The 21,867-nt window shown below is 38.2% G+C and overlaps 1 protein-coding gene across 1 annotated transcript; it reads left to right on the top strand.

The window, feature by feature from the left end:
• Window positions 1-5,102: 5,102 nt before the first annotated feature.
• LOC137400368 (dentin sialophosphoprotein-like) lies at window positions 5,103-19,076 on the top strand. The gene is made up of 5 exons (XM_068086696.1): window positions 5,103-5,150; window positions 8,425-8,725; window positions 14,988-17,674; window positions 18,010-18,059; window positions 18,863-19,076. The coding sequence occupies exons 1-5, from the start codon at window positions 5,103-5,105 to the stop codon at window positions 19,074-19,076; spliced, it is 3,300 nt and encodes a 1,099-aa protein (XP_067942797.1).
• The last annotated feature ends 2,791 nt before the right edge of the window (window positions 19,077-21,867 follow it).

The raw sequence follows: 21,867 nt of genomic DNA, 5'->3' as shown, positions 1-21,867 counted from the left end.
CTTGCTGAGCCACAGTGTGTTGTTGGTTCTCTTTAAGCCTCTTCAGCCAATTTGCAGTGGTGTTATGAGTGGTCTCTTTCTCCCAGATGTCCTTCCAGAACTTTGAAGTGCTAGATCGGGGAGGCTCAGACATTGGCCTCTGCAGTTCACCTTTGAACTGGGAATACACTGTAGATGGATTATTGATGAACAGTTTGTTCATTCTCTTGTTATCTTGCTCTTTGGTGTACCGCTTCAGTCGTGCCGAGAGTGCTACTAGCCGCTGTTTGGCAGATTCTAGAGCTTCTATTGTGGCTTCCCTTTTTGGACGCTCCAAACTGTGGTTAGATCTCTCACTGAGCCTACTAACTTTCTTGCGCAAGTCCTTGATCTTATTTTGTAGCCTCAGCTGCCAGGATGGAATGGCTTGAAGCCTTGTTGGCATTGGCTTAATATCCATCTCCTCCAAGATGACGGTTGCTGTACTGTAGATTAAGGCATTAGTCTCACTGATTGATCCAGTTGAGATCGACTCCAGTGCCATGTTAATGTCTTCTAACAGCTTCTTAGGTATGGCCTTGCTAACTCTTCGTAGTGGTACCCTGCTTCCATAATCATTAGCAGCTGACATCTTGTTGATGATATTTTCCGCAAGCTCTTTCACCCTTGGGTCAAGGTCCAAGTGCATGTCCTCTTCAGCCCGTGAGTCAACACATGATCGTGCATCCATGACAGTGTGTGTTGATATGCACTCCTCGTTGGTTGAGGTTACTTGGGTGAACTTTTCCCTAATTTCATCTACCTCAAGTTGTGATATGAGGTGCCGCTTGATTATGTTACTCCTCTGAGCTACAAGTTGCTTAGCGGTTAGTGGCAATTCAGGGCGCATGTTTATCCACAGTTGTCGCATCCTTCCCATGTAGCCCCACTTTTGAGGTTCACTCATAAAGTAGCACTGCATGAGGTCCGTGTTATCAGTCCGAGTCCATTTCATCCGTTTTGAACCAGTAGCCCATTTTTCACTGCCTTGTCCTGGTTCAGCTACAGGCAGCGCGGACCTTGTTTGACCGGGCGACGTTCGAGCCGGCATGGCTCGGACGTCGCCCTATATATATATATATATATATATATATATATATATATATATATATATATATATATATATATATATATATATATATATACTCATGCTACAGACAGTACTGTTTCAGCTATTGAAGCCTCATCAGTGCAGCTCAGAGCTTAGGCAAGGAACACAAATCCGATTACCAATGAGAGTTGACTTCTTGCCACGAAACAACTAGGTTGCCTCACAGACTTTAAGAAAGTCAATGTGCTGACACCAGAGTGCTCAAATTACAAAAGTGATGAGCTTTGCACAAAGGCTAATAGTGCCACACCTCTCACAGGGTGCTCAACCAAACCGAAGTGAGGGAGCATATACTCATGCTATAGACAGTACTGTTTCGGCTATTGAAGCCTCATCAGTGCAGCTCAGAGCTTAGGCAAGGGACACAAATCCCATTACCAATGATAGTTGACTTCCTGCCACGAAACATCTAGGTTGCCTCACAGACTTTAAGAAAGTCAATGTGCTGACACCAGAGTGCTCAAATCACAAAAGTGATGAGCTTTGCACAATATATATATATATATATATATACACACTTGTATATATACATGTATATATATACAACGTATATATACATGTATATATATACGATGTATATATATATACGACGTATATATATACGTTGTATATACATATACATTGTATATACATATACAGCGTATATATATACAAGGTATATATATACAACATATATACAACATATATATATATATACAATGTATATATATATATTGTATATATATATGTACTGCAGCTATTTATAGCGCTGTGCAACACTGATTATGGACAACAAATGCAGAGGTGTCCACACAAGTAGGGCTTATAAAAAGGAGAATAGAAACTATAACAATGTAATAATATAATACTTAAACGTTCATGGTTATAAGGCTCTCGTAATGAACTTGTAAAAGTTCATTAAGGCTTACTCAGGTTTTCTGCAGGTTGATTTAAACAAGAACTTAATGGCTGTCATTGCTTGCAGCAACTTTGATAACAGAGTTTTATTCATGTAGATGTGAAGAAGGATGGAGTCCCATATACGGTACCCATTTGTTTCGAAAGGCAACCAGCTGTTGACCCTTTCGCCCCGCCGTCTTATTCCGCTGTAAGTGTTTAGAGTTACTAGCTTGAGATCTCTAAATTTAGAGTTAGTTGAAGCACGCAAGAAAGTTAAAATTTTTAGACGACGCCTCGCAGTATCTCCTCCTAGAGAAAGTTTATCAGAAGTACACTCAGCAGCTTAAAGGTGTCAAGGATGTTAGTTTGCTGAAAAAGTGCTTGTCACTGTTGACAGAAAAATTGTTCATCAACTAAGTTCAATGACAATAAGGAACTCCCACTATAATACATAAGATCTATTTGCTTTAACCCTTGGTCTTTCAAAGCAAACACTTGCTTCTTTAGCCAAGGTTTCATATGCTAGCCTGTTAGTTTAACCCGGAGACTGGAGTACAGGTATATGCCACGCTACTTGCAAAAGAACTTTATGCTGTTTGAGGGTACAAGCGATGCTAACATTTTCAATGATAAAGCCTTTGCACTACACTCACAGCAGACAGACACTCCATTAATAGCGCCAGCGTGTTAGTATTCATGGTGGTGCAATGGGTGTGGCTGCATGCAGTGTTTAGTATTTTTGCAAGCTATATCCAAGTATATGATACAACTTGGTATATTAGTTGTATCATATATGATACAACTCATATCATACCAAGTTGTATCATATACTTGGATATAGCTTGCAAAAATACTTTGCTTTTTGCAAGCTATATCCAAGTATATGATACAACTTGGTATGATATGAGTTGTATCATATATGATACAACTCATATCATACCAAGTTGTATCATATACTTGGATATAGCTTGCAAAAATACTAAACATCAGAGTTGTATCATATATGATACAACTCTGTGATATGTATGTGGTTGTATCTGATATGTATTTGATATTTGTTACATAGGTAGATCTGAGGCTAGGAGGAGAAGGAGGTGCTGTTATGGTAACTCAACTTTCCGGAAAAGACACTCCACCTCCCAAATATTAGAAGAATTGATTGGTTATACTTGCTATGGAGAAAATAACAGGAATATAAATATTTTTGTATGGGCATGTTATAATTATTTTATTACGATTATATTTTTTCTGGTTTTTGACCCTTTTTACCCCTTTGCTATTTAATTTTTGCTAATAAATGTTTACTTTGCAATCTAAAATATTTTCACTTTAACGCCTCCAAATTATTAACCTCTTGCATAAAATAAATAAGTTTTTGTAATTCTATAGACAAATTAATTAGAAAATCTTAAATAGTTGGTACACAAATTGAAAAAATTTATTAAAATCATAGCTTAAAATGCTTTCTTAGTACCTACCAACACATGAAATTGCCATGATTTAGATATGATAGGGCTTGTTCGTTAGGTTAGAAATATTAAACAAACATTTTTTAAGGTTCACCTGTAACTTTGAAGTTGATTAAATTGACTAATCAAAAGTATAAGAAAGTTTATTCTAAGCTACAGATGATTCCTTTCAACTAAATAGATTTTACTGCAAGGAATGCTATATGCGTGTGTATTGAGCAAAGCCTACCTATATCTTGTATTTATATATAGATTTCTCAAATGTGGTATGTGTGCCGTTTCAGCTATAGCTATTAAATTTTGGAACAAAGTATCCGTGTCATACAAGATTTGATCTCACACCTTCAAGATCATCAGATACCCTAGGACATTTATATTTTGCTAATATTTAGTTTCGTGAGTAGCATACAGAGTAAAATTTCGCTGCAACTTAATTTTGCAGCTCTGATGAGTGCGAAAATATAGTGATGTGAAAATAAATGCAGTGGAACAAACATCATTAGATTCCTCAGGTCCAGTTCACTGGTACGCAATATTTTTCAATTTGGGACTACCGTACTTTTCGGACTATAAAACGCACCACTATATAAGCTGCATCTGCTTTATTTTCCAATAAACGATAATAAAACAATACATAAACCGCACCTTTGTATAGGCCGCAGAACTAGGACTGTGCTTTTTAACATGGCAGCAACTTTGCCGTTTAAAACGGAACAGTACAGAACGGCACAGTTTCCTATTAACCGACGCTTTTTAACTTACTGCCTAACGGGACAGTACTGTGAGGCGTTGTTTTGTATTTTCTTTCACTGCTAGAAGCGCACTAATTGGAGATTCCCGTTAGTGCGCCCTAGCGGTAAAAGAAAAAGCCACAGATTAGCTGCCCTCTTATATAAGCCTCACAGCTCAAATCATCAAAAAAAAGTAGCGGCTGATAGTCTGAAAAGTACGGTAGTGTTTATTTGTGAACCGCAGGTAGAAATGTGTAGGCGAGATCAATAATGCAATTTGATCGCTTGCTGCCATTTGTTTCCTGGACTATCAATGACGTCAAGGTCCCTGCCGCAGTGACCTATGTGGTACCAATATTAGAATTCAGGTATTTATAGCACGGGTGCCCATGGCTCCGGGTGTTATTGCTTTTGGTTGGTAATAAAGTTCATCACCACAATAATTATTATTCAATTTTATGACTTTCCCTACCAGACTGTCAACTTCATCAGTTACAAATTCAATGACTAAACTAAAATTATCATCTTCCTAATTTGTCTAGGCTTTTCCAAAAAAAACTTATTATCTTAATTTGTTTTGCCATGCTGCTCAGTCGGTGTATTAGCTATAATGAGTTTAGCAAAAATTGCCCAATAAACCAACCACACACGAAACTTGCCTGCATTTCTAATATGACGATTTTATTGTGAATATCAATGAACAAAGTCATTTAATTTCGCGTTTTCGCTCGTTCGTTATGATTGTTTAGTTTCGCTCATGAAATTTTCGCAAGAGGATGTTGCCACGAAAATGTGAAAGTTAGATGCCGCAAATACATAAGTGTCTTAGGGTAGACACCTTACTAATTCAGCCACACAAGCTTGATAGCTTAAACAGGCGATATATGTCGCTATATGGGAGCAACTACGCTACCGCTTTCGGACGTGACGCAAAGTGATGGGGTAACGTCATGAGAAGCGTCATGAGAAGCGGTAGCTCTTATTAGTAAGCTTACTCAAATTATCAATTGGCTATTTATCAGGCTAATAGCAAGTGGCGCGCAACTCTCATCACCTCTCACTGTTTATAAGCTGATTTTTGATACCTGGGCAACACTGGGTAGCACAGCTACCCGGCTATGTCTTTTGGCTATGGTGAATTTTTAGTTGGGCTTTTGTAAACACCATTGCTCTAACAGTGGTCACAATCTTTACTATTGCCCTTATCATAACTCATATTCTGACCTTGACCCTTATACCACACTGAGATCCTAAGATTTAAGTCACAAACCATTCATGTCTCAGCAAAAGGAATGAACGAAGAGTGAAGCAGGCATATGATCTTGATAACTCATGTGCGCACTTATGAGCTTTACTACTAGACTGTTTTTTATCGTATAACCCCTAATACACAAATCTGTTTATCAACATTGTTATAGTGGAAAATCATGTTTTTGAATTAGCTGTATATTAGCTATGTTCCTACACACGTAAATGTCAAGATATTAGTTGTTAGGTAGAAAACTTAGCAGTTACAATACAATCCTACAGCATATATTATCTCCCACTAACGGAAACAAGTATGCATCTTATCAACCATTGCTTACTAGCTGCATACATGTACTATATTCTTATCATTTGATTGTGGAGTTGGGAATTGTCTACCCAATCTATAGCAACACTATTCAGTCCCTCCATTTATATAGAAGTAGCTTAATAGTTATATTCAATCCATGTCTAGCAACTAAAAAAGCAACATCAGTTAATTGTATACTGATAGTTGATCGATCAGCATGTATATTGTATAATAATATCTTACGTCTAGACTGCTATTCTAAGTCTAACCTCAACCCAGACTGTAGAGGGTTGGTTGAAGGTGTACGTACAGTAGCGTATATCTATATAAAGCATTGTTACATGAACTATAGCGTTGAATTAGCCTTGTTGTAGAACCGTAACCATCACTAAACTACCTCCCACCTATTGGCATCGACACTCACATAGACAGTGAAGAACAAACTATAGCCCCAGCTAACCAGAGTCCTCTGCACCTAACGACAAACACAACTGAAGTGAAGACTATCCATATATGAGGAGATTTAGGCTTATACTAGTACTTAAGATATATAGCTCATTTCAGAACAATATCAGCTACAACAACATTACCATATACAGATCCATTCACTAACATTACCATGCAAAAAAAGATGATATTATTTAAGAGAAAAAACAGATTAAGTGAATGATAGATTGCAAAGAAAGGTAGTAAGTTAGAGGAGTACATTAAAGCTTCACTGCAGGTATGCTAACAGGATTCAGACCTCAAGCACCATTGGCTCAATGACTAATAGGAGAAGCTTTCAGATCATTATTGCTTCATCATCATGTTACTTACCCTCCTTTTAATGATACTTTCAGTTTCTCTTAATAAACATAAGAAAAACATCAGCTTTCACAAAACCAGGTTGTTCTTAAAATAAGTGTGACAATATTGAAATTCATAACAGCCCTAAATAATCTTATTATATAGTATGTCTAGTAAATGACCCATAAAGTTGCACCAATGGCAATAACCTTCCTTATGGCATCTCATCTAATCCTTATGGCAGTGTCTGGCTCACTTTTATGGAAAATATTAAATAAGATAAAATTACTGAACAAAAAAAAACTATTCAGATAGCTATGTGTTTCAAAAGATAAACAGCACCTTTCAGACTGGAGAACACCAGAGAGATAGTGAATACTATCCTGAAATAGGACTGCGGATGACTGTATCTTTTTTATAATAATTATTATTACTCATTATTATTGTACTACTAGCGTATTGCTAGTCCCGGAATTGCACAGGTATTAAAAATCAGCTTATGAACAATGAGAGGTAATGTAGTTGCCTGCCACTTGCCATTAGCCTGGCACATTGCCAATGGCTAATTTGAGATGTCATGTAGATATGAAAAGATGACATTACCTATATGGTGTCAATATGCTTTGAAGAGCAACACCAGCGGATCCACTCTGTCCACCAAGTTAATCCTCAGTAAGTGTGTAGGAGCGCAGGCAATGAGCTTTCTTGTATTTTAATAGCTATTTGAATGCCCGGCGTTGCCCGGGTAATGAAAGTCTTTGCAAAGAAAACTTATTTTTATTTAACATATAACAACAGTAAACATTCTAACTTTCAAACCGTACTCCTTTTGCTTTAGCATTTCTATTAGGTAGATTTATTATGTAAAATATCTAAGGCAATGAGAAAAAAAAACAACTAACTAAGCACAGTAACAGTTTTTATGGTCAGCTTGTTTTAGAATGTGTTGAAGCAAGCGAGTCGGTGTCTTCAGTGAGAGTTGTCTGCGCAATGATCTCACTATGTTGAGTTCTACCCTAGCAATGAGCTCTATAATAATAAATCGAGTTGTAGTAAGTGATGGTGGTCATCAGTTCTGATCTCCTTACTCATGCTGCACTATAGGCTTATTGATTAAAAGACAAAAGACCAAATGTAGTCGATGTCTACTTACAAGCATTTTATATATGTACATGATGTGTAAATACATGTACATGATGCGTAAATACATGTACATGATGCGTAGATACATGAACATGATGAGTAGATACATGTACACGATGTGTAGATACTTGTACATGATGTTTAGATACACGTACATAATGTGTAGATACATGTACATGTGTAGATACAAATACATGATATGTAGATACATGCACATGATGTTTAGATACATGGACATAAAGATACATATACATGAAGTGTAGATACATGTACATGTGTAGATAAATGTGCATGATATGTAGATACATGTACACAATGTGTGAATACATGTAGATGATGTGTAGAGACATGTAGATACACATACATGATATGTATCTACATGTAGATACATGTACATAATGTGCAGTGACATTCAAGTGTTGAGTTTGTGAATAGTAGTCCAGTCATCTCCACCTACTACTCAAGACATGTCAAAGGCAATGTTTTAATTGTTCAACCACTTTAGAAGGGGCTATAAAACCTTTTATAACATGTATGTATAATTAGAATATATTTATTGTTTAACTTATTCCGTCTCATTTTTTTTGACATTTTGTTCACTTTCAATATGCAGCGAAAAAATATAAAGAACTTCGGCGGTTTATTGGCAGTGAACTTTAGCTACTTAATACAAATTGCTGCAGACAATATTCAAAACATTTTTGATATTTAACACTAACGTAATAGTAGGGAAGAAAAAAGGGGAGAGAGAAGGGGAGAGAAAAAGGGAGAGAAGGGGAGAGAAAAGAGAAGAGAAAAGGGGAGAGAGGAGGAGAGAGAAGGGGAAGAGGGAGAGAGAAAAGAGGGAGAGAGAGAAGGGGAGAGAAAAGAGCAGAGAAAAAGGGAGAGAGAAGGGGAGAGAAAAGAGTAGAGAAAAGGGGAGAGAGGAGGAGAGAGAAGGGGAAGAGGGAGAGAAAAAAGAGGGAGAGAGAAGGGGAGAGAGAAGGGGAAAAAAGGGGAGAGAAAAGAGGAGAGGAAAGAGGAAAAAAGGGTGAGAGAAGGGGAAGAAAGAAGGGAAAGAGGGAGAGAGCGAGAAGGGAAAGAGAGAGAAGGGGAGAGAGAGGGAAAAGAGAGAAGGGGAAAGAGAAGGGGAGAGAGAGAAAGAGAGAGAAGGGGAGAAAGAGAGAAGAAAAAGAGAGAGAAGGGGAGAGAGAAGGAGGAGAGAGAGAAGGGAAGAAAGAGAGAAGGAGGAGAGAGAAGGGGAGAGAAAAGGAGGAGAGAGAGAAGGGGAGAGAGAGGGAAGGGGAGAGAGATAAAGAGAGAAGGAGAAAAAGAAAGGAAAGAGAGAGATGGGGAGAGAGAAGGAGGGGGAGAGAGAGAAAGAGGAGAGAGAGAGAAAGTGAGAAGGGAAAGAGAGAGAAGGGGAGAGAGAGGGGAAAGAGAGAAGGGGAAAGAGAAGGGGAGAGAGAGAGAAGGGGAGAGAGAAGTGAAAGAGAGAGAAGGAAAAGAGAGAGAAGGGGAGAGAGAAGGAGGAGAGAGAGAGAGAGAAGGGGAGAAAGAGAGAAGAAAAAGAGAGAGAAGGGGAGAGAGAAGGAGGAGAGAGAGAAGGGAAGAAAGAGAGAAGGAGGAGAGAGAAGGGGAGAGAGAAGGAGGAGAGAGAGAAGGGGAGAGAGAGAGAAGGGGAGAGACTAAATAAAATTAGTTTTCATTGCATATATATAGCAATCTAAGAAGAAATCTACTTTGTGCATTAACAATTGGTATTAGAGGCAGTCACTAAAACTGTACCCGTAACCACACTGAGTCGATATTAGTCTTAATTCTCTTTTGCAGTGTTAATAAAAGCATTCTTTATTAGAATGCATTCATTTACAATACTCTCTCAACTGGAATCATTGATCACTTGCAATGTACATGCTCAGTGTAACGTTTATGAGTCTGTGAAGTATTGTAATGTCAGGAGCCACCAAAGTCTAGGGTCAGAGAGAGCCCTCAAGGCCGACCGATCGTGCTTGGACCACGAAGCCAGCTCAGCCACTCGAACTAGCAAAGAACCGGAGAGAACAGACCCAGTCGGCTCTCGACTAGGCCCGAAGAACGAACAGTTGGCCACTGGTCATTAGATGATAGCCGAATGACCTCTGAGTCAATGATAGAGATCTAGTGACTACTAAGCCGAAAATAGAAAGGCCAAGCTACCACCGGGTCGGAAATCAAGAGACCGACCTTTACCGAGTAGGCCACCGAGAAACTGGTCTCCTCCCAACTTGGCCTTCAAAAGACCTACCTATTATTGAGTCAACCTTTCCGGAGTAAGGGCGGGACCTATAAGTGGCGATAGTATATAACAGCTCCAGACTGAAAGAAACAAATGACAGAGTTTGGGAAAGACTCAATGCGTTCAGCTGTCTGTTAAATGCATACTGTATTTATTCATATATAATTGCTCAAATACATATATTACCTTGTAATCAAAACTGGTTTGGTTCCTAGTAAAGCAGTAAAGAAGCAAGGTATATTTTTGCAATACAATCTCAAAGTGTCTAGCTAATCTACAAATCCAAAATTATGACCCTAATATATATATATATATATATATATATATATATATATATATATTAACTAAAAGCAAGTGCAAAAGCATATAAAAAGAGAACTCTACACTAAAAACCTAAAAGACCTTTTTTTTAGTACAATCGCGTCTGATGAGTGCTTCGCACGAAACAAATTTGTAACGCAAATGCTAAAAATTTACTTTTTTCGCAATAATTTTTCAAATATATTTATATATACTAGCTGTACCACCCGGCGTAGCGCGGGTAATAAAAAAGTCTTTGAACAGAAAATTGATTTGTATTTAACATGTAACAACGTTACCCATTCTTACTTTCAAACTACCTATTATGAGAGAAGTATTTTGTGTAGTTGAAATAAATTAAGAGAAAAATAAAAACAACCGTAAAGGTTTTAAAACTTTGTCAAACAACTGCGCCTTTCAAGCTAGTAGCCTGGCATATTGCCAATGGAAAATTTCACTAAGCTAGTTAATAAGCTTAGGCTTCTAATGACGTAAGCCATGACTTGGCGTCTCCATTGTTGTCCAGCTCAGCTGTTCTAATAATAGCTATAGCCGGAATGCGTACCAACAGACCAATATATATACAGAAATACTTTGAGAAATATATATATAGATATATTTCAAATTTCTGTCTGCATGTTTCTGTGTTTGTCCAGTTAAAACTATAAAAAAATTTGAATATAAAGTATCACACTCCAGTGGATGTGAACCCACAGTGATTACAATCACAAGTTCCAAAACCATGTGCTCTATCACTGAGCTATACAAGCCTTATTGTTTCAAGCCCTTATTATATATGCACACTCTAAATGATGTATTATTTGAGCATTGCGCTCACACGTTACAATGCCCCTGTTATCAAATATTTTTCACCTAGCTCTAGGAAACACATCGCTTTTTTGTTAGAGCAAATTTCTTTTGGCACACGGTATCAACAATTATTTATCTCGAAATTAAAATTTGGCGCTATGTGTACTAATATATGCGTTATTAGGAGATACACGTTGCTCACCATGGGAGGTTCAGCGGTATCCCTTTTTACCAGAACGGATACCGCTCTGGTAAAAACAGATTTGCAAACGAACAAATGATAAAATATTAGTTTGAAGTTAAAAGTTTACTAAAATACATAATAAAAACTACCTTCATGTATGTGTTTAGTAGGCTAAATTCATTTAAGTTAGATTTAGTGCTTATGTTACACGTCTGTCACGAACGTAAGAACTCTCGACGTAGTACATTGTAATGTTATATTATTTTGCAGATCATAACCACAAAATGCACTCAAGTCATTGTAGGTACCTATAGTTACTAAAGTTAACATAGTATTTTGCTTCTAATTTTAATGATGATTTTTACCGGGAGGTGATTGCATTAGATAATTACTATGGGTTTCTATACCACTCTATGTACGTCTACAACCTGCGATATTTTCGCATGACAACACTGGCATGCCAAATGGCTTGGCCAATTTTCACATACCAATAATGAAACAAACTAAAATCATATAATTGTGTATACCAAATAATTTTTTCTTGTAATCGTGGCAAAAATTTATACTTGGCCATTACTTGCTAATGATTTCACTTTTACCTTTAAACACTTTTACATTTGTTTTCTTTCTAATTTATTTCAACGAACAAGTTATGAAATTAAAAGGTTAGAGTTGTTTGAAAAAACTTGAAAATCTTTAGTTAATTTTCTCTTCTCAAGTCATTTAAACTGCACAAAAATACTTTTCTCAGGATATAAAGTTTAAAGTTAGAATGGTAAATGTTGTATATGTTAAACAAAAATAAATTTTCTGTGTAAAGACTTGTTTATTACCCGGGTATTAACCTAGTCTACATAACTTTACATAAGTATTTACGTGAGTTTTATCAATAAATTCAACTATTGTACAGCCTGATGTTTGTCAATCATATAATTTTGAGAAATCTGCTTTAGCTAGAAACTCCTGTATCAGGGATACAAATAAAGTATTGTTATTATATCATTGCCACTTAGTACCCAGTTTCGCCAGCAATGGTTCAAGGTCACTTCATGTACCACAAGGTTAGCTTCTTACTCATACGTGGTAGGGCTTGATTTTTATTGGTAACATCTTCGCTTACCTTCTATTGTGCAGGCTGATATTTTCCTGTTCTGTAGATTTGTAGCTACCCTAGGACACTTATATTTCGCTAGTATTTAGTTTCGTGAGTAGCTCGCAGAGTAAAATTTCGGAGCAACTTAATTTCGCAGCTCTGATGAGTGTGAAAATATAGTGATGTGAAAATAAATGCAGTGGAACAAACATAATTAGATTCCTCAGGTTCAGTTCACCGATAAAAAAAAATTCAAATTGCCACTAGTTTGTAATTATGAACCGCAGGTAGAATGGTGTGGGCAAGGTCGATAAGGCAATTTGATCGCTTGCTGCCATTTGTTTCTTGGACTATCAACAGGCCCGTTTTTACTGGGGCAGCTAGCTGGCCGGCTGAGCCGCCCCAACTTTTTGGGAATTTTTTACGGTAAGTGCAGTCCAACTCGGATAACTTGTCCTCAGATAAAATGTAACATTTCATCTCAAACACAAGGTCAACTCGAACGAATTTGTTTGGTCAGTTCCAACGCAATGATAAATTCCTTCAGATAACTCGACCTCAACATCATTTATTCGAAAAGTTATTTGCCCAACGGCCATGGACGCGGTTTTTATCGCTGTGGAATATCACTTCATTCCAAGCCATAGAGACAAACATCAACTTCTAGTAGTTCGTAGGCATCATTATTATCATCATCAGAGGCAAAATATTTTTGTTAACGACTTTTGTAAAGGTTTGCAGAAGATTAAGTTTTATCAAACACCCGCTTGGCCATGTCCCATCGAAAACGTAAAAGCCTCCGAATGAACTTAAAATAAAACCCGCCAAAATGATCTTTGTTAAAACGCTCAAAAGAAAAAGATGTCTTTTTCTGAGCGTTTCAACTGCGGTCATGTTTTGCCTATTTCAATTTAAAAACGTCTCGTCAGTCACATCACTTAAAACAAAACAAATCTCAAAAAATTACAAGTTATTGAAGAGGTGCAAATACAGAGATCGAGAGTTTAGCTAAACGGCGAAAAGATATTAGGTGTGCATTTTATTTAAAAGCAGTGGAAAGGAACTTTACGGGCCCTGATTTTAAAAATACTATCAAGCACCACAACACTCGACAGAAAACAGGTCTGTTTGTGCCAACAATCCGGACAAATGCGTTTTTTAATTCTTTTTGGCCGAGAACAACTCGAGACCTGAGAGGTTTTTAGTAGAAAATTTTTGTAATAAAAGAGTTCCCACGCCTTTCCTTCTTTCTAGAAGGGTGTAGTGGGAAAATTTTAGATTAGATTAGAATTGCTATCACAAGTTTAACTATGTTATGTAACACTTGTTGTTGTCACAGGCTAACCATATAAAAGGCTGGCACTTTTTCTGAAATGGCAGCGTAGTCTTTGGCTGTGACTGCGCCCGTTATATGCAAATATACACTAAAGCACTCTACTCTCATGCGTTATTATTTATGAGCCTGAAAAAGGAGAATTAGCTAGTGTGCCGTGAAAGACCGAGCAGTGTCTTCTACAATAATATGAATGCAGGAAACATGCTTTGTGTTGAATGTTCAGATAGACAACTCTTAATATCAGTATTAATATTAGCTTATGTACCATTTCTGCTTGAATCTCATGATATTGACCTATGTTGTTGTACTATTAGAAAGTCAGCCAGTTTTTTTCAGTCTGAATAAAATAGACGGTTGGATGAATTTAATACAAGTTATTAAAGTATTTAATTATTTTATATAAGGCTTATTACAAGGCATTATTTATTATTAATCCTTAATTTTCAATCGAGGCTTTGTTACAATGTGCTGTCTCCTTACAGGTAAAGAGACAACGATATATTTAACTTCCCCGCTTATGAAACACACATACGCCTTCTTTTCTGTACAATGTTTACTCATGTGGGCAGATAACTTCATATTTTAGAACAAGTAATATTTAGCGAACTCGTTTTATGAATTAGATAACTGTGTACCAAAAATGATATATCCCAGCTTTCAATGGATTATGATATGTTTCACTATTTTAATCTGTACATCAAATCGTTGTGCAAAATGTATTTAAAGAAATGCTACAGTTGATATTCTGAGCACAGTGCATATGTAGCCAAGTTGAACTACTTGCCTGAATAATTGCAATCCAAAAGCAGAGTACAAAAGCAATAGATAGATATTGATTTAGGGAGGTAAACATATAAGCTATACCTTTCATGAGTTGTTAATGGTTGAGCGCATCAATCTAGCATGATATTTTGACCCAGAAATATTTTTCCATATATTGAATTGTTGTCGAAGATATGTTTCCATTTCTATAGGCTTTTGTTAGCATGCGTGACAATTGGCTCGAACTACGCATGCGCTGATTTGGATCAACCTGAAAAAACCTGAGAGACTGAATAAGCTGTATAGTTGACTGGATCACTCTCACCAGTGCTGACGTGCCATGGCTCTACGAGTGCTGGCGATACTTGCTGTGCTCATGGCAGTCATCTGTGGTATAATATAGAAATCTAATTTGCTAGATCTCATTTTTTTCAACCTTAAAATTACATGAAAATTTTATAGGCTATACTTGAGATTTGTCTTGTCTGATTTCCTTTATTGTAGATGTCATTAATATGAGGAATTTTAGTCCTTACATCTTTTTTTGCAGTTGTGTCTGGCAAAGAAGGCAATAGAAGTGGGCGTGGAGGTGGTGGACTAGAAGGTATTAGCAGAGAAATAGGACACGAATGGGACAATAGAGGCAGACAGGGTGATGACAGAGATGAAGACAACTGGGGAAGCAGTAAAGGGGACAATTGGAAAAGTAAAGAAGTCAGTGGCGGCAGAAGCAAAATTGAAGAAAATGATTGGAGCAGTGATGAAGAAAGAGGCAGCCAGAAAAGCAGTGAAGAAGACAATAGGGAAAGTAAAGGAGTGAGAGGTGGCAGAAGTAACAGTGAAGAAAACAATCGGAGCAGCGAGGAAGACAGAGGCAGCCGGGGAAGCAGTGAAGAGGACAATTGGGAAAGTGAAGAAGTCAGTGGCGGCAGAAGTAACAGTGAAGAAAATGATTGGAGCAGTGATGAAGAAAGAGGCAGCCAGAAAAGCAGTGAAGAAGACAATAGGGAAAGTGAAGAAGTCAGTGGTGGCAGAAGTAACAGTGAAGAAAACGATTGGAACAGTGATGAAGACAGAAGCAGCCGAAAAAGCCGTCAAGCGGGATATTGGAAAAGTGAAGAAATCAGTGGCGGTAAAAGTAGCAGTGAAGAAAATGATTGGAGCAGTGAGGAAGACAGAGGTGGTCGGGGAAAGAGTGAAGAGGACAATTGGGAAAGTGAAGAAGTCAGTGACGGCAGAAGTAGCAGCGAAGAAAACGATTGGAGCAGTGAGAAAGACAGAGGCAGCCGGGGAAGCATTGACGAGCACAATTGGGAAAGTGAAGAAGTGAGTGGTGGCAGAAGTAAGAGTGAAGAAAACGATCGGAGCAGCGAGGAAGACAGAGGCAGCCGGGGAAGCAGTGAAGAGTACAATTGGGAAAGTGAAGAAGTCAGTGGCGGCAGAAGTAACAGTGAAGAAAATGATTGGAGCAGTGAGGAAGACAGAGGCAGCCAAAAAAGTAGTGAAGAAGACAGTTGGGAAAGTGAAGAAGTCAGTGGTGGCAGAAGTAACAGTGAAGAAAACGATCGGAGCAGCGAGGAAGACAGAGGCAGCCAAAAAAGTAGTGAAGAAGACAGTTGGGAAAGTGAAAAAGTCAGTGGTGACAGAAGTAACAGTGAAGAAAACGATTGGAGCAGTGAGGAAGACAGAGGCAGCCAAGAAAGCGGTGACGAGCACAATTGGGAAAGTGAAGAAGTGAGCGGTGGCAGAAGTAACAGTGAAGAAAACGATTGGAGCAGCGAGGAAGACAGAGCCAGCTGGGGAAGTAGTGAAGAGAACAATTGGGAAAGTGAAGAAGTCAGTGGTGGGAGACGCAGCAATGAAAAAAACGATTGGAACAGTGATGAAGACAGAAGCAGCCGAAAAAGCCGTCAAGCGGGCAATTGGAAAAGTGAAGAAATCAGTGGCGGTAGAAGTAGCAGTGAAGAAAACGATCGGAGCAGTGAAGAAGACAGAGGCAGCCGGGGAAGCAGTGAAGAGGACAATTGGGAAAGTGAAGAAGTCAGTGGCGACGGAAGTAACAGTGAAGAAAATGATTGGAGCAGTGATGAAGACAGAGGCAGCCGGGGAAGCAGTGACGAGGACAATTGGGAAAGTGAAGAAGTGAGTGGTGACAGAAGTAACAATGAAGAAAACGATCGGAGCAGCGAGGAAGACAGAGGCAGCCGGGGAAGCAGTGAAGAGGACAATTGGGAAAGTGAAGAAGTCAGTGGCGGCAGAAGTAACAGTGAAGAAAACGATTGGAGCAGTGAAGAAGACAGAGGCAGCCGGGGAAGCAGTGAAGGGCACAATTGGGAAAGTGAAGAAGTCAGTGGCGACAGAAGTAACAGTGAAGGAAATGATTGGAGCAGTGAGGAAGACAGAGGCAGCCAAGAAAGCGGTGACGAGCACAATTGGGAAAGTGAAGAAGTGAGTGGTGACAGAAGTAACAATGAAGAAAACGATCAGAGCAACGAGGAAGACAGTGGCAGCCGGGGAAGCAGTGAAGGGCACAATTGGGAAAGTAAAGAAGTCAGTGGCGACAGAAGTAACAGTGAAGAAAATGATTGGAGCAGTGAGGAAGACAGAGGCAGCCAAGAAAGCGGTGACGAGCACAATTGGGAAAGTGAAGAAGTGAGTGGTGACAGAAGTAACAATGAAGAAAACGATCGGAGCAGCGAGGAAGACAGAGGCAGCCGGGGAAGCAGTGAAGAGGACAATTGGGAAAGTGAAGAAGTCAGTGGCGGCAGAAGTAACAGTGAAGAAAACGATTGGAGCAGTGAAGAAGACAGAGGCAGCCGGGGAAGCAGTGAAGGGCACAATTGGGAAAGTGAAGAAGTCAGTGGCGACAGAAGTAACAGTGAAGAAAATGATTGGAGCAGTGAGGAAGACAGAGGCAGCCAAGAAAGCGGTGACGAGCACAATTGGGAAAGTGAAGAAGTGAGTGGTGACAGAAGTAACAGTGAAGAAAACGATCGGAGCAGTGAAGAAGACAGAGGCAGCCGGGGAAGCAGTGAAGAGGACAATTGGGAAAGTGAAGAAGTGAGTGGCGGCAGAAGTAACAGTGAAGAAAATGATTGGAAAAAAGAAGACAGCGAAGAGGAAGATAATGATAAAGGTGGTGAACATGGCGATAAAGATCAAGGACCAAAACCAGAGAGCGAAAAGAAAGGTGGTAAAGAAGCTGAAGATGGGAAGACAAGTAAGAGAGGATTTTGGGTAAGGCTGACTAACTAAAATCAAGAACTATGAGCTCTGAACATATCAAATTTTTGTGTTTTTTACCTTTGTCTCCAAGTTGGAAAATCTATTTGTTCTACTACTGATATATGTAGTAGTTCACCTTCAACAATGTACCAGCACTTTCGGTGCCATCAACAGTTTGAACATTGTTGCGAGCTAAAAATTAACTTTTTGTCACGCATCTTCTTGAAAAATACAAGCTGCAGGGCTGATGCTACCAGTCATTATCCAAACATTATATTTTAGTATTTTATTACTTTATTATCTGATATACTAGATTTAATTGAAGTTTAATTTAATTTTAATTGCAGTCATCAAAGTGGCAAAGTGACCCATCTAAACAGGAGGGACTGAAACTGAGGTATGCAGGTGGATTAGCATGTACTTGGTCAAAAATATTTTTCATATCAAGTGGTGTGTGAAATGACATGGACTCTGCTGGTAAAAAACTAAAATTGTCATCTTTAACATTATGACTCATTTTGAATTTAGCCAATAGTCATAAATTATATAACAAATTAATCGTCATTTTGTCCCAATTTTAAATTTTTTGATCAAGTAGCTGAAAAATTATGTTTTCAAATTATTATGGGGGCTAAATTCTGAACATTTCATTTTATTAATGACTGAAGATAACAATCTGTACATCTGATACAATATGATCACACCACATACATTTTTCTTTGCTTGTTTCAAGTTATATTATTTGAACAACTGTTATAACAAAGAACTTAAGTTTATAAATTTGCAGAAAAAGAAATGTCAAAACACTTGGTGATATGTAATCCAATCATTTTTGTTACATTGGTTCACGAAACTGCATCTAATCTGATTAGGGTTTATTTTACAGATTAGTTGATAGGATATTCTGAATCTTGATTAGACTTTGAATCTAGTGGTGTATAATTTGTTTGTTCATGAGTAACTATAAAGCGAGAGCAACAAATTGTAAATAAGTTTGAAAAATTTGTTCAAAGAGTTCCAGTTTTTATTTGTTTACTTTGTTGAGCTGGTTGCTAGGGCAACCGACAAACACAAGAAACTCTTTAAATTCAGCCATTAATTTGAAATCGCTGATACTTTGATAATGATAATAAAGAATCAGTCTACATTCTGCGTTGTCTGCTGCCTATACTTGCTTTACGTGCTGAATTTATTTTGCAGTGCTTGGATGATTGCTGTCATCGCACTCTCTGGCCTTGTGGCTATAGTTGCTGCCATATCCATTGCTGTTTGCTGCTTTAAGAAGCCAAGAACCAGATCTATTGATGCGGCAGCCTTAGTTTATGGGATTACGGAGAAAGAGCCTCTGAGTTATAACGGATCACTGCTTGGTAAGCTATGCATGGTTGATTTCGTCTCAGTCAATCAGATATAAACACCTATTTATAGCAAATTATGCGACTGTTATGCCAGTAGCAACATGTTCTACACTTAATAAGCAGGTGGAATGCTAAATCTCTTTTGCTAAGTAGTAAAATGATGTCAAAAACTATGACAGCTAACAAAAGAAAATAGCCTGAGCTCTTAATGAACTTGAATTGTATAAACCTCGCAACATCCCCCATAATGTTCTTCAATTCTTAGCCCAGAATTACATGTGTGCTGTTAAAGCTTATTAACTACTTACTGCCTATAGCTCCTTACAGTTGGTATGTATCCTTTCAGTCTTTTGTCTGTAACAATGGTCATTCATTGTCTGTTCTTAAAACCCATGCAACTTCTTTTCAATTTCTCGCAAAATTTGTTTCCATTTTCTCCTTTATTTATGTTATAAGATATTATATATAGATATATCTATATATACTGTTTCGGCTATTGAAGCCTCAATATTGCAACTTGGAGGAGGGAAAGGATATATACAGTCAAACATGGATAACTTGCCCACGGATAGCTCGAACACATGGTTAATTCGAACGGTTTCTTTGGTCCGTTCCCACGTAATGATAAATTGCTATATATAACTCGAACTCAACACTGTTAATTCGAACTGTTTTTTGCCCAACGGCTACCGATACGGTTGTTATCGCTTTAGAAAATCACTTTATTCAAAGCCATAGAGCTAAACCTCATCTTTTCGTAATTCATATTCGTCGTTATAACCACCATCGGCAAAATATTTTTGTCAACGACTTTTCTAAAGGTTTGGTGAAATTTGAATTATACTACGATACGATGAATAGCATGGGCTAGCCGGGTCACGCACGCAAGAATTTTCGCCACGCAGATACAAAACAAAAATTGAACGTTGTTTTTGTTTTGTATGTGCGTGGCGAAAGTCCTTGAGTGCGTGGCGTAACCCAGCTAACCCGTGATGAATAGTTTTCCGACGTTGATTCCATGTTGAATCAACGTTGGAATATTGAATGTTTAAAACGTCTTAAAAATTGTAATTAAACCTATACGTTGTCTTAGCTACAAAACACTATTCATCGTTTGACCTAAACACAGAATACGTGTGTACATTCAATGATTATCTATTAAAAAGCGTGAGTGATATACAATGTACGTGAAAACCTCGTAAAACTTCTAATTAAACTGCCTCGGAGTGTTGCTCTTAACGAATCCCAGGTAAAGTGAGGTAATCTTTGCATAAACTTCAAGAAAAAACGGCAAAATTGATCGTGGGTAAACCCCCAATAGAAAAAAATGTCTTTTCTTTTGAGCATTTCAACATCGATCAAGTTTTGCCAATGTCAATCTAAAAAATGTCCTGGCAATAACATCACCTCAAACAATGAACCAATCTCAAGTGATAGAAAAATTTCTATACTTTTTGATAAAAACGTTTTAAACTTTACATTGGATGCATTAAATTCGAAACAAGCCATTTGTGCTTTTGATTTATATTATAGTTTGTATATGTACATGTATCTACTAATAAATAAGTAAATACATGGACTTGTGACAGTGCTCTGATAACTTGATCGCTCTGATAATTCGAACACTTTTGCTCGGTCCCGTGAAGTTCGAGTTATCCATGTTTGACTATATATATACATATATAAATTGTTTCCTCACCCCGGATACCCTGTATGGGTGGTAAATTCTGCTCTAACTCGGGTCTCCTACCAGAGACCTGGGAGTTTGAGCACTCGCCTCAAGATCTTAGCTGTTCCCAATAGCGCACCTTTCTGCAACTCACCTGAGTTGATTGTTGTTGGTATTTGGGCAAGCCACATTTTATGCGCCGGTCTTATTGCGCCCAGTGCCCCAATGACTACTGGAATTACAGTTGTTCTTACATTCCAGCATTTTTCAACTTCTTCTCCAAGAGGGAGATATTTCTCTACCTTTTCTTTTTCTTTGCTGGCTATATTGTAGTCATTGGGTACTGCTATATCTATTATAGTAGCCCTCTTGTTCTCCTTGTCTACCACCACAATATCTGGTTGGTTTGCTAGGACATGCTTGTCAGTTTGGATGTAGAAGTCCCAGAGGATCTTAGCACGGATCTTAGGATCTTATATATATATATATATATATATATACCATGATATGTACATATACTAGCTGTGCCACCCGACGTTGCCCGTGTAATAGAAGTCTTTGGACAGAAAATTGATTTGTACGATAACAACATTTGCCATTCTATCTTTCAAAGTACATATCATGAGAGAAGTGTGTCGTGTAGTTGAAATAAATTAAGAAAAAAATAAAAACAACTGTAAAGGTTTTAAAACTTCGTCAAACAACTGTACCTTTCAAGGTAGTAGCCTGGCATATTGCCAATGGAAAACTCCACTAAGCTAGTTAATAAGGTTAGGCTTCCAATGACGGTACTCCATGGCGTTGAGTCTGCATTGTTGTCCAGCTCAGCTGTTCTAATAATAGCTATAGCCGGAAAACCAACAGACAGACTTTGAGAAATATATACAATGTACATACATGTATATAGATATATCGTGGTCATACCTGCCAACTCTCACGCATTGGGCGTGAGACTCACGCATTGAGCGTGAGACTCACGCATTGGGCGTGAGACTCACGCATTGGGCGTGAGACTCACGCATTGGGCGTGAGACTCACGCATTGGGCGTGAGACTCACGCATTGGGCGTGAGACTTACGCATTGGGCGTGAGACTCACGCATTGGGCGTGAGACTCACGCATTGGGCGTGAGACTCACGCATAGGGCGTGAGACTCACGCATTGGGCGTGAGACTCAC

This window comes from Watersipora subatra, chromosome 7, assembly GCF_963576615.1.
Source record: "Watersipora subatra chromosome 7, tzWatSuba1.1, whole genome shotgun sequence".
In the NCBI taxonomy this organism is placed as follows: Eukaryota; Metazoa; Bryozoa; class Gymnolaemata; order Cheilostomatida; family Watersiporidae; genus Watersipora; species Watersipora subatra.
This window is presented reverse-complemented; position numbering and strand designations above follow the sequence as displayed.

What these genes read in the sequence shown, in the direction of transcription:
- LOC137400368 (XM_068086696.1), top strand. Translation starts at nt 5,103, where the DNA reads ATGGGAGCAACTACGCTACCGCTTTCGGACGTGACGCAAAGTGATGGG. An exon ending in ACGTGACGCAAAGTGATGGG is followed by an intron (nt 5,151 to 8,424) that starts GTAACGTCATGA and finishes ACGTAATAGTAG; the next exon opens with GGAAGAAAAAAGGGGAGAGA. An exon ending in AGAGGAAAGAGGAAAAAAGG is followed by an intron (nt 8,726 to 14,987) that starts GTGAGAGAAGGG and finishes CTTTTTTTGCAG; the next exon opens with TTGTGTCTGGCAAAGAAGGC.